A 12,537-nucleotide genomic window follows, 5' to 3' on the forward strand; every position below is an offset into this window, starting at 1 on the left:
TGGGACTGAAGTTAACCTTTGCCTGAAACAACTAAACAACCAGACAAAACACATGAAACAATGGCTCTCAAGATCCTGGGGTCAGGCAGGAAGGAGGGCAAAGCCCTCCTCCATTCCAGGTACTTTAAACCCTCTGGACAACACAGGGCACAATTTTAAAGTAAGTACTGCTTCCTCCCAAGAGGCCCAGGTATTTTCCACCCCCTTCCTTTGTCCCCATCTTCCCTCCTATCCCAATGCCCCCTCTTCCAGGCACAATCAGCCGCCCGGGAGGCCTTTCAGGTCACTCTCACCAGGTGGGTGCACCCTGTCTCTTCTGCCCCAAAACCCCTAGTTGGTGCCCCTACTGGACCATCTACCTCAAGCCATCTGAGGGCAGCGATCCATCAGCAGCTCGCTCCAGGGCATGGCCCAACCCCAACACGTCGCCCCCCAGGTTGAATTTTGGTGATTTACTAAAATCTAAGAGGGTGGGAATGAGGCAAGTACGCAAGATCTCTAATACAAAAACAGCGCATGGAGAGGAAGTGTCGGGGATGCAGTTCAAAGACACTGTTGGGCTGCAGCCCACCCACCCCCCACCCCGCACCCCAGTCCTGGGGAAAAGCTTCCGTGGGGCGGGAGTGAGAAGGCCCAGACTCCCGGGCCCGCCCGGGACTCAGCCTGTCTTCCTCTGTCAAGGGAAGGAGTGCCTAGCGGGGGCCAGCCGCCCGCAAAGGGGGGACGTCGGGCCACCCCGGAGTCCGGAGTCCGGGTGGGGTCCTCACTCAACGTCGCAATCCCAAAGAGGGCAGCCCCAGCACACTCTGCCCACCCGGAGGCCCCCGGGATCTCGAGGCCGCGGCGTGGTTGCCTAGGAAACGCTCACGTGCCTCCGCAGGGCTTCGCGGGCCTCGTAGTCCGCTGGCGGCCTCGCTTGGGCAGCCCGCTCGGGGAGGGACTACAACTCCCAGCAGGCTGCGCGGTGGGGGCGGGGCCCGGGGCGGGGCCTCTTCGGCCTGAGGCGCGGGGTCTCGGCGGCCGGAGGAGGAAGATGGCGTCGCCGAAGCTCGGAGTGGGGTCGCGCGGGCTCCCGCAGCCGCAGCTCCTGGTGCTGTTGCTGCTGCTCGGGCCCTGGCCTGCGGCGGGCCACGGCGGCAAGTACTCGCGGGAGAAGAACGAGCCCGAGCTGCCGCCGAAGCGCGAGCCCGGCGGGGAGTTCCGCATGGAGAAGCTCAACCAGCTATGGGAGAAGGCCCAGCGGGTGAGCGGCTGCCAGGGCCTCCTGTGACCCCGGGGGCCGGGGGCGTCCCCGTCTCCTGTGACCGCGAGGGGGTGGGGCATCCCCTGTCTCCTGGGGCCGCGGGGCTCCGGGGCATCCTCTGTGTTCTGTGACCTCGGGGGCCGTGGGGTCCCGGGGCGTCCCTTGTCTCCTGTGACCCGGGCGAGGGGGGGGGGTGCCGCGGGGCCGCGCGTCTTGTATCTCCAGGGTGGTGGGGCCTGGGTCTTCTCTGTCTCGGGGTCACAGCCCAGGCTGGTGCTGTGATTCCCGCCTTGGTATGCAGATGCCACGGTTGGGGTTGGGGGTCCTTCCGGTCTTAGAGACCCGCCCCGGGGTCCCGGGAGCTGCTGCTGCATTATGCCGCTTGGTGTCTTGACTTTGTGTGAGATTATCGGGTCCCTGTTGGATAGAAGTGGTTAGGAGAGCTGTAGGCTGGGGACGGCAGCCAGGGCTACTTCTGCCTAGTCCTATGGGTCTTGTGACATCTTCCAGTGTCGTAAGACTGCTGAGCCGGGGACAGGGACGGGGGGAGGGGCAGGGGGGACACAGGGGCTGTCCTGAGAGCTTTGGGGGTTGAGTGAAGCCGTCGCAGGACATCTCAGTGGGTGCGCACTGCTCGTCTCTGGCCGGTGTTGCCCTGCTCAGGGTTGCCTTGTGTTCCGGTGGGGGACACAGGACAGGGGGCTGGGGGACACATCTGAGCAGGCTCACAGCGCCAGTGCAGAGCTCTCACACACCCAGTTCTGTGGGCTCCAAGCTCCTGTCAGTTCTTACCCTGGCCTTGTGATTAGAATGTGTTGAAGTGTTGTCCTCGGATGTGGGAGGGAGCAGAAGAGGAGGGGAGATTGTGTTTCCCGTGTTTTCTGTACGCCGCGTTCCTCTGCTCCAGGTAGGATTTAGGAAGCGCAGGTTGGGGTCCCTGTCCTGTTCTGTCCTTGGCGCTGCTTCACCGTGTACCAGGAAGACTGCTCCCACGTGGGTGGCTCAGCCCCACGGTCTCCCAGGGGCTCTCTAGTGTCCACCTGGGGGCAGGCCTCCTTGAATTGTGCTCTGCACACGATCACTCTGCCCAGTGCAGAACCGTGGCTGGAGGCAGAGGCTTTGGACCCTGGTTCCCAGGGACTGTTTTACCACTTTATTGAGCTACGATTGGCATATAAAAACTGTACATATTTAATACATTCATCTTGGTGAGTTTGAAATGAAGTACCCACCTGTGAAACCATCCATACCCAGTGTGCCCTCAACATAGCCCTTGTTTCTGATACGTGGCTTTCTTCCTGTGTGTTTGCTTGTCTCCGTTATTGATGATTTACCTAACTGTTTAATACTGAACAGATTCTGTTCTGTATTTGATCTCTACTAACTAGTTCTTCTGGTGTGAGACATTAACGTTTAACTTGAAGTTAAGGAGAGTGAAGAAATCCAGAGAGGGAGTGCCAGGCGTTTGCCCGGGAGCTGCGTCTTTGCCTCCTTTTTTGATGGCACATGACGGCCGCTGTGTCCAGCTGCCACAGGTGGCTGGCGTCCCCCACGCTGGACTCACCGGCCTCTGTATTTCAGAGGAAGGACTGATTTTTGTGCAGTGCAGCGTGTAATTCAGACCCCCAGAGGCTTCAGAATGAGAAGCAGTGACTCACAGGGGCTGCGACGGTAACAGACAGGTGGGCACCAGTCTGCAGCTCGTGGGCTCCTGGCTGGATGCTGGCATGCTGACTCCCCCCAGGGCCCTGGGGAAGTGGACAGATAAGAAAGTAAGAGGTGAGTGGGGACCTTTGCCTGAGGTCCTCAGATCTGTCCCCCAGTGGTCGAACTAGCTGGCAGTCAGAGAACACTTAGGTCCTCTCCCCCATGCAGTCCCCAAGAGGGACACAGGAGCCAATGCAGTGTCACACTAACCACAGAGGGCAGAGCTGGGAACTGGGCCTCCCTGTCCTTGGCTGTGGCTCTTGATGCAGACAGGCCCCAAGCTTACAGAGGAGAGACCCTGTGGATGCCTGGGCTTAAGTGTTGTGTCCTTGGCATCCTGGGTGGACTGCAGGTCTGCCCTTCCCAACCCCTCATCACCCGGTGCCCTATCTGCCCTTTCTGGGAAATCAGCATGCCCCAAACCACTGTCCAGTTCCTCCACCCCGGGGAGTCCACAGGTCAGGTGAGGCTGCAGCCCCAGCCTCCCCAGACTCCTGGTAGTGCCCACAGGGGGCATCCAGGTGACAGTGGGGCCTAGGACGGAGCTTAGGAGAGCAGGTGGGACTATGTCAGCCTGGGTGCCATTTGAGGAGCCTAAGGCGTCTAGGCGGCTTTGAAAGGAAGGGTTTGGGGCTCAAGAGAGGTAGTAGGAGCTGGGATACTGTGGAGACAAACGCCTGCCCCAGGAGAGCCAGAGAGCCAGCAAAGGAGGGGGCAAACCCATGGAGCAGGATCGAAGAAACTTCTAGAGAATGAAAACAGTTTCCTGCCCTAGGCCCTGCCACTCATTTGGTGCTATCTTTTTACTCCTGAGGAACTTTCCCTGACTAGTTTTCAAGCTGGTGAAGGATGGGGCCCAGATTTTCTGGGCATCTCCTGAGAGGCCTAGCCGAAGCTGGTCAGGGTCACCACGATGACCCTTTTAGCCTAAAAAGTACATTGGCCGCAGTCTCCCCACTCCGCGTGGTTGACAAGGGGCTGCTCAATCTTGTAGCTTGTTCAGCAGCCCACCGCGGTATTGCTGGGTGCCCAGGGAGCCCCAGCAGGTACAGCCACGTGAAGACTGGTGGAATGTTCTGGTCCGAGGGACCAGCTTGAAGCACGTTTGTCCCGGTGGTCTGGGCTGAGCTGACACCAGTCAGTGGGAAGGGCAGGAGCAGGGGCCCAGTCTCCTCTCGGCCTCCCTGGGCCTCGGGCTGGCTCCCAGAGCCTTGGGCCACCCAACACAGGCGTAGGTCTCATTCCGGCCTGAAGCCGAGGCCCCTCCCCACCTCATCGTGGGCTGGGTCAGGGGGCAGAGACACCGCACTTAGAGCCTCTTGTCATTGTGTCATTAGCGAGTCCCTTGTCGATGAGGGCATTGTCAGGCAGGTTCACTGATCTTTTCTTAATGTGGAAGTTTGCCATAATTTAGTCCTCCATCCTCTAATCATCGTGGTTTATTTTTTATTGTACTTACATGATACGAGGAAAAGGTAATGGATTCCTCCCATGCTTAGCATTCGTGTCCCTCCGTCGTCACACCCCAATACCCGGGGCCCCACGAATGTCCCTGGGGGGTCTTGGTGCAGCAGCCGGCCCTGTGGCCATAGGTGGCCTCAGCGAGAGGACCTGGCAGCCCGTGCTCAGGCCGCTGCTGGCCAGCAGCTCCTCACGGACGTGGCATTCCTAGATCATGCCCTGCCATGGACCTCTTACAGTGAGGCTGGAGAGCGGGCTCCCTATAACCCTGCAGCGTGGCAGTCCCCTGAGGGTCTTGCCCGGGAACACGTGTGGGATTTTGCCTGGCCAGGACCCTGCATCCCCCTGCCCATCTGTGGTATCTCCTGGTCACCCCCTCTCAGGGTTGCCGTGTCCCGGCGATGCTGTTGGTTCATCTTGGGACTGGTTGTCAGCATCCTCTGCTCTCGTTCCGTAGCTGCAGCTTTCTCCCGTGAAACTGTCCGAGCTCCATGCGGATCTGAAGATGCAAGAAAGGGATGAATTCGCCTGGAAAAAGCTGAAGGCCGAGGGTCTCGACGAAGATGGAGAGAAGCAGGCCAAAGTCACGCGCAGCCTCAGTGGTACCTGTCTTTCCTATTGAGCGCGGTGGGGGGCTGCGGTGGGGGCGGGAGGGGAGCGGGGCCGCCCCGCTGCAGCGCATGCCGTGGCTCACCTCCGAGGAGCGACCAGCCTTGGCCACAGCTGCTGGGCTGTTTTGCGAGGCTCTTGGCAGACTGTGGGGAGAGTCAGGGCGGGTGCTGGGTGCAGTAACGCACAGCAGCTGAGGGCCCTGCAGCGACTTGGCCCAGGAGGGAGGCCGGGGCCACCCAGTCTCCCGTGGGCACCTCGAAGAGACAGTAGGGATGTTCCCAGGGTCGGGAAGTTATGGGGAAGCAGATTTCAGATCATCTGTAATGAAAATAACTTCCTAACAGAGTGAAATGTGTTGAGATGGGAAGTAGTGAGCTGCTTGTTACTGTGGGTATTCAAGACAGAGCAACCGTCTGCCCAGCTGCCCATTATGCAAAAGACATGCGTCCTCAGGACGGAGAGGTCTCTCGGGCCCCCCTTTTCCGCCTCCCTCCTGTGGCAGCATCAGGCGCGGGGCAGGACTCCGAGCTCGCTGCCCGGGCGCCCCCGTGCACTCCACCTCAGCTGCGTCTCGGGGGGGCTGCTCCCGCGCAGACGGGTCTTGCTGTTGTCCTGTAGCGAAGAGCGGCGAGTAGAAGTCACGTCCCCATCCCGCCTGCTGGCGCCCTGGCCTGCCACCCTCCCCGGCACGCGGGCACGCCCTCGCCAGTATGAGCCCGCTGTAGCTCCCCGCGGAGCCCGGTGTCGGGGCTCAAGTAGCCACGGCTCAGTGGCCACAGGTGTGGCCGGACCCAGAGTCCGCCCTGCAGCCCACCCACCGTGCCACACGCTCACGGGACCAGACACTGGCTTCCTCGGACACGGCACCCCGTGGAGTGCGCGTTGTCTGTGGTCACAGGAGTCCCTGAGACGGAATGCTATACGTCCACTCAGGCCTCTTTGAGGCACTTGTCCCTAGGCACAGACAGGTGACAGAGGCTCAGAGAGGGTGAGTAACTTGTCCATAGTCACCACGTGAGCACAGCAGAGTTTGAATCCAGGCTTTTCTGACTCAGCTGGTGACGTCTTCCCAGCTCCCCTGCATCCCTTACCGTCAGACCTCATGAGACACCTACGTGTTGTTCAGGTCAAGTTGTGTATCTGCTTCTGGGGTGAGGACAAAGGTCTACTGCTGTTTCATATGGCCTCATTCTAGAATGATGAGACACATGCAAAACAGGACAAGATAGCAGAAGGCTCAGGTGGACAGAGATGCGGGATCATTGCACCCAGCTGGAATGTTTGGGGGCCACTCCAAAGGGCCAGGACAGGAGCCTGACCTGGAGATACCCCCGAGGAAAGAAGGCTCTGGAGGAACCCAGAATCCTTTGTATGTCGTCCTTTCTGGAAGGAACCGGCCCCCAGTGGATGGCCCAGGGCCAAGACCAAGGAGCATGAGGGCGTAGAGAGGTCAGCCAGCTCTCGTCTCCTTCCCTGGGGCACATTCTCCCTGAACTCCCACTGCCAGCCCGTATCCTCCTGGGCATGGCTTCCAGCCCGGTGTCTGAGTCCGGGTCCCAAGTGGAGCCATCTGTTTTCTGCTCGGTGGTGTGGGCGTCCTAGGTGCCAGGGTGACATGGCAGAAGACTCCAGAGACTGGGAAGCTGGAGCGCCACAGCAGACCCTCTTGAGCATTTGTCCCTCACCGGGCAGCTGGCCGTCTCCTGGATGTGCCCTGTGCGCCCCACATCCCCTCAGTCCCCCCACCCCAGGACCATTGACTGAGCCGCACTGAGGGGACCACAAAGTGTGGGGTGAGACCAGAATGGAGACGTGAAAGGGAGGACCCGGGTGTAACCAGGTCTGTCCTAGGCCAGGCAGCAGGGCGGTCCCCCGGCCGTGCACCAGCACCGTGGGAAATAGGCCACGTTGGACCCACCTTGTCCGGGCCAGTTTTGATGGAGAAGCCTCTGTCTCAGGATGGGTCTGCTCTGCTGCCCAGGCCGGCCACCCTCACCCTGTCCACCACGGTGTCCCCCAAGTGCACACCCAGGGAGTGCCGGGCCCAGTGTCCTCAGCGAGACTAGAAGAGGCTGGGCTTGCAGCTCTGTGGGGCTTCTTCTAGCTGGAGTGTTTGTTTCTGGCTCCGGTTCATGCTGAACCCAGACGGCTGGAATCCAGAGCCTTCCGCCTTCTAGGCTGGTGAACGCACCCTGAGACGAGTGTGACCTGCCCTCTGAGGGCGTCCGGTGCAGCAGCAGACTTGGAAGGCTGGGGCCAGGCAGAGCCCGATGAGCTAGTTATCCCTCCGCGCCCTTCTTGCTGCTCCTCCCCGGGCTCATACCCCTCCCCGTACTCGGACTGTTCATGTGTCTGGAGTGCAGAGCCTGGGGGTCCCAGCAGGCAGTGGCCGGGACTGGAGTAACACCTCCTGTGTCTCTCCCCTAGTGATCCTGGCCAAGTATGGCCTGGACGGGAGGAAGGACGCCCGGGCCGTGAGCAGCAACTCCCTCAATGACCCCACCGAGGAGGACAGCCTGGAGGACCCCAGGCTGGAAAAGCTGTGGCACAAGGTACTCCCTGGTGCTTCCCATGAGCCCCAAAGTGTGCACCCTAGCGTTGAGAGTTAAGGGGGGCTGCTAGGGGCTGCTTCTGCATAGGACCCTGTTTCCAGAGGGTCTCTGGGGGCAAAGCTTTCCTCTTGGAACCATGAGGCTCTTCTTCTGTGGTCGTGGTCCCTCCCATGAGGCTTCCCTGCCTTCCCTGCCCTCTCAGAGAAGGAATTCTGTGTGGCATGGAGCTGAACCTCAAATGACCAGAATGGGCTGGACGATCTGTAAACAGCCAGGCTAGTGGTGGCCCGTGTGTTGTATGGTGTCCACTTAGTTTTGGGTCGGAGCTGTCTGGTTCAGAAAGGTGTGCTCAGAGTGCGGGCTGGGTGTGTGGGGGCTGGCCTTGCAGCATCTGGTCTCCTGTGGGGTGCAAACCTCAGGTGGGTGCAGGCAGTCTGTGGGACCAGGTGGTGGCTTGAGCTGGCTGCGGCGTCACTCACTCCACAGCCCCTGATCCCCCAGCTCCTGTCCAGGTTCTGTCTGGACCACACTGAGTGGGGCCGAGAATCAGAATTCTCGCACCAGCCCATCGTCCTTCGTCCAAGGGGTGGGGCTGGAGCAGGAGGGAGGGCGGGTCCACTGTGGAGGGGACCCTGTGGCCAACGGGCTGAGCCCCGGACCTGCGTTCTTCGTGAGTCCGCACATGGCCCCGCAGGGCAGGTGGATGACCACGTGGTGACTGGCTTGAGGTCCCTCCCAGGAGGGGACGCTGCCCCGCCCCATTGGGGATCCTGCTGTTCCCACACTTTGATGGCTGTCACCTCTCCATGGAGCCTGGTGACAGGTCCTGCTACGGCCCCTAGTTAAAGGATCATCAAGGCGACAGTGCACTGAGCGTTTCCCGCAGGAGCAAGGGTCCTGCCTGATCTGAGGGGATGCTCAGCAGTGGCCCCTGTGGAGTCGCGGCAAGCGGCCTGGAGGGGGTCACCCTGGGGCGTGGGCAGGCTCGCAGTGTGTTCACTCCTCCCAGGCGAAGACCTCGGGGAAGTTCTCCAGCGAGGAGCTGGACAAGCTGCGGCGGGAGTTCGAGCACCACAGGGAGAAAGTGCGCGAGTACAACGTCCTGCTGGAGACGCTGAGCAGGACCGAAGGTGCCCCCGCCCCGCCCTCCTGCAGGTGGCCCGGGGGGGGGGGTGCCCTCCCTCCGTGTCCTCCCAGTTTCTGATTGGGACTCCCCTGTGGGGGCTCATGGGGGCGCCTCTGACAACGCGGGCGTGCTGGTCAGATGCTGTGACGTGGGTCACGTCCCCACACAGACATGGATGCCACCCCAACCCGTGGTCTTGCCCTCAGGAAGTCAGCAAAGCGGGAGGTGGGGTGCAGGGTCACTGGGGTCGGCCCGGGGCGTTTCCGCTCCAGCAGGGGCGTCCCCGGCGGCGGCTCACGGCGCCTGTTCGGCACAGAAATCCAGGAGAACGTCATCAGCCCCTTTGACGTGAGCCGCGTCAAGGAGGACGTGCTGCACAGCAAGCATGCAGAGCTCAAGGACCGGCTGCGGGGCATCAACCAGGGCTACGACCGCCTGCGCAAAGTCAGCCACCGGGGCTACGGCGCCGAGGCCGGTGAGCACCCGCGTTTGGGCATCACAGCTGTGCGTCCCACACCATCCCGTGGCGGGCCGCTGTCTGCTCCGCTCCCACCCCGGGCCCCATGCTAGAGCCATGTTCAGGAGCTCTCTCTGCCAGGCTGCCCTCTCCCTCTGGCTTCTTACCCGTTCACGTGTTCTCCGCCTGGGCTTACGGAGCTTGGATGCGGCAGGTGCTTCTGCGCCTGGGGATGCAGCAGGTCAGGAGACATGGTGCTGGGGCTGCCCGCTGCGCCGCTGCCCCTCCCCACCTGAACCACCCCCTTCCAGGAGCCACACCCAGCCAGCTCCTCAGTTTCTCCCGTGGTCTGCCGAGTCCTTCCGGAACACTCTCCACGAGCCCTTGGAGGGCCCTGGGCAGGAAGGGGACAGCTGAGAGAGGAGGTGTTGGAGCTGGGAGCTAGCGGCATGCCCGCGGGTGGGCAGCTCCGACCAGCTCCCTCTCTCCTCCAGGGACGGAGAGGTGGGTGGCCCAGGTGGGCACCCATCACCCATGTCCGCTCAGGAGTGCTGGCTCAGGTCAAGGGGTCCTTTCCATGTGGTTGGTTTTGCTCTGGAGCCAGAAGGACGGGCAGTGGCCTAAGCTTCAGCCCGGAACTGTGGTAGATTGGCAGTCCTGGCCCAGAGGCCCCAGGGAACCCCGCCATCCCGACTCCCACCGCCCCTCCCCCACCGAGGTGGCTCTGCAGTGGGCCCCTCCCTCTCAGGTGCGGGCCAGTGAGCGTGTCGCCGAGGCCAGGTTCCAGCGGGGCCCTGAGCCACACACTGAACATGCACGAGAACAACACTGTTCGCTTCCAGACGGCACTAGACACCTGAACGCGTGCATGCGAGCACACAGCACGTATCCGTGTGTGTGCGTCCAGACGCTCACACTCAGTGTCGTCGGGGCCCCTGGGCATCATGGGATGCCGCCACACAGTCACCGGGACTGTTTCCGCTTTTCTGCCAGAGTTCGAGGAACCCCGAGTGATCGATCTGTGGGACCTGGCCAAGTCCTCCAACTTCACTGAGAAGGAACTGGAGTCCTTCCGGGTAAGGAAGGTGCTGGCTGATGCTGGCTCACGTTATTTGGCAACATCTCTTCTGTTGAACTTGGTACTAACTTGGGAAAGACTGAACCGCAGCGTGAGTGGCAGACCAGCGTGTTCACCGGCCTCTTTCCCTGCGCCCTGCATCCCTCTGCCGTGCTGGTCGGCGGCCGTGGGGACTGCCGTGCCCGCGTCTCTGTGGACGGGGCTGGCCTCCGGTGAAGGGAGGGCCTGGCTCCAGCTCCGGGTGTGTGGGCTGTGAGGACGGAGGGCGGGTGCAGAAGCACGCGGGTTGAGAACGGCGGACCCCGCGTGGGGCTCTGGCAACAGGCCTGGAGGGAAGGGCCTTTGAGTTGCCGGAGTGTTGCCTCAGGGGGTCGTGCTGTCACCAGGCTGCTGCAGGCCAGGGGGTCAGGGATCAGAAGGGTGTGGGCGGGAGGCTGCCATCGGCTAGGACAGGAGCCCGGCATGGGGGCTCCAGCTGGGCGCTCCAGCTGGGGCCTGGGGAGCGAGACGTCATTCTGCCATGTGGGTCCCGGAGGCCACCGCGGAGCTTACGCACGGTGGTTGGGCCCACGGTCATGGGGGCAGGGAGGGTGGAAGGGGGACAGCCTGTGTGGTGGAGGGACGCGGCCCCTGAGGAGTCACCGGCAGGCGGGAGAAGCAGGGCCACAGGGCAGGAGACAGCAGCAGGGACAGCAGTGGGTGTCCAGCAAAGGTCCGCGTATCAGCATCTGTCTGGAACGCAGCCCAGTTCACAGGGATGTGTGTTGTCGGCCCTCGTGGCCCCTGGGCAGCCCACTTAGCCCCGCTCTGGAGGTCTGGAGGAGGTCACAGCTCAGCCGAGACCAGGATGCGGGGGCCCGGCCAGTGAGACTGACCCGAGACCACCATGCAGGCAGGAGGGGGGTGGGAAGGGCAGTGCCACAGAGCCTCCCCGAGGTGGTGGCTGCTGCAGGTGGGACAGAAGGCCGTGGGGACGGCGGAGAGCACAGTGCAGCGCAGCCGCGGCTGAGGCCCCAGCCCAGGTGTCAGGCTGGACGTGGGCTCAGAGCGAGAGGGAAGCAGGTTCACCGGGGGGCGGGGGCGGGGGCGGGGCAGGCCGGGTGCCAGAAGTGGAGCTGTCCTGTTGTGGCGGAATTTCTGGCGGGGAGGGGCGCGCTCCTTCCACGTGCGCTGCTGCATGACGGGGGCAGCAGGGATGGCGCCCTAGAGCTGTCCCGGACGGGTCGCATGGTGAGGGGCGAGGGGCGTGCGCCCTCAGAGGTAGTGCCCTGTCGCCCAGCCCCAGGTGTGCGGCGGCCACCCGTGTCCTGAGGGGGTGGGGAGGTTTGCTGGGGACCCTGGAGTGGCACGAAGAGGCCGATGGGGGACGTTGGGCTGTTGAAACATTATTCTAGGAGGAGCTTAAGCACTTTGAAGCCAAAATTGAAAAACACAACCACTACCGGAAGCAGCTAGAAATTTCTCACCAGAAACTGAAACACGTGGAGAGCCTCGGGGACCGGGAGCACGTGAGCCGGAACAAGGAGAAGTACGCCGTGCTGGAGGAGAAGACCAAGGAGCTGGGCTACAAGGTGCGCGCAGCCCTGCGTGTGCGCTGGTCCCCCCTGTGCGGACGGCAGGTGGCCGTCTGGGCCTGGTGGCGCCTGGTCCACTCCCACGGGGGCCGGGCCATCCCCTCCAGGCCTGTTCAGAGCTGCGGGACAGCTGTGCCCCCAGCTTGTGCCCTCAGCCCGTGACCCCGCTCGGGGTGCGTGAGGGAGCAGCTGTGGCACGTCCGCGTGTGCACAGAACGACGGTCCCGAGTCCTGTGCAGTGTGCGTGGAGGCCATGTTTCCCCTCATGCGAATGCAGACCATCCCAGGGCGGCGGCAGGGGGCTGAGCAGAGTGGGGTCACTCCAGGGCTGGTCAGGTCGTTCGCGGTGACCCACAAATCAGGGGCACATACAGGCACAGAAGTCGGGCTCTTCCTGCAGAAGGTTCGGGGTCGGACCGTGCGGGGGGGAAGAAACGGTCGGGCAGCGTGGACGCTGTGAGGGGCTGGTGGTAGGGGCGGAAGGACGCACAGAACAATCTGGAAACATGAGGTGGGTCGTCTCTAGAGGGAGCAGGGGAGGAGGGACCCTCTTGTGCATCTGACTCTGGAGCCACAGGGATGGGCTAGCCATTCAAACACCCAAATCTAAAGTGACACGAGGCCAAAGGGCCACAGAGGAGGGGCGCGTGGGTGCGTGCCCGGCTGGCAGCCTGTCGGGGAGAAGGCAAGCACCCTGCATGGGAGGCTGGCTCCAGAGTGACGCCGC

The 12,537-nt window shown here is 62.4% G+C and overlaps 1 protein-coding gene across 1 annotated transcript; it reads left to right on the top strand.

Moving 5' to 3' along the window:
* The first annotated feature begins 998 nt into the window (after positions 1-998).
* LRPAP1 (LDL receptor related protein associated protein 1) lies at positions 999-11,987 on the top strand. The gene is made up of 7 exons (XM_081812701.1): positions 999-1,243; positions 4,869-5,013; positions 7,451-7,575; positions 8,585-8,705; positions 9,018-9,176; positions 10,152-10,234; positions 11,631-11,987. The coding sequence occupies exons 1-7, from the start codon at positions 1,034-1,036 to the stop codon at positions 11,970-11,972; spliced, it is 1,185 nt and encodes a 394-aa protein (XP_081668827.1). The 5' UTR covers positions 999-1,033; the 3' UTR covers positions 11,973-11,987.
* Positions 11,988-12,537: the final 550 nt, after the last annotated feature.

Source organism: Leptonychotes weddellii, chromosome 2, assembly GCF_054177405.1.
Source record: "Leptonychotes weddellii isolate Sample4059 chromosome 2, ASM5417740v2, whole genome shotgun sequence".
NCBI lineage: Eukaryota > Metazoa > Chordata > Mammalia > Carnivora > Phocidae > Leptonychotes > Leptonychotes weddellii.

Excerpts from the sequence above, each read along its gene's own strand:
- LRPAP1 (XM_081812701.1), top strand. The coding sequence starts at position 1,034 with ATGGCGTCGCCGAAGCTCGGAGTGGGGTCGCGCGGGCTCCCGCAGCCG. Across the intron at positions 7,576-8,584 it reads TGGAAAAGCTGTGGCACAAG|GCGAAGACCTCGGGGAAGTT; the intron begins GTACTCCCTGGT and ends CACTCCTCCCAG. Across the intron at positions 10,235-11,630 it reads AGGAACTGGAGTCCTTCCGG|GAGGAGCTTAAGCACTTTGA; the intron begins GTAAGGAAGGTG and ends ACATTATTCTAG.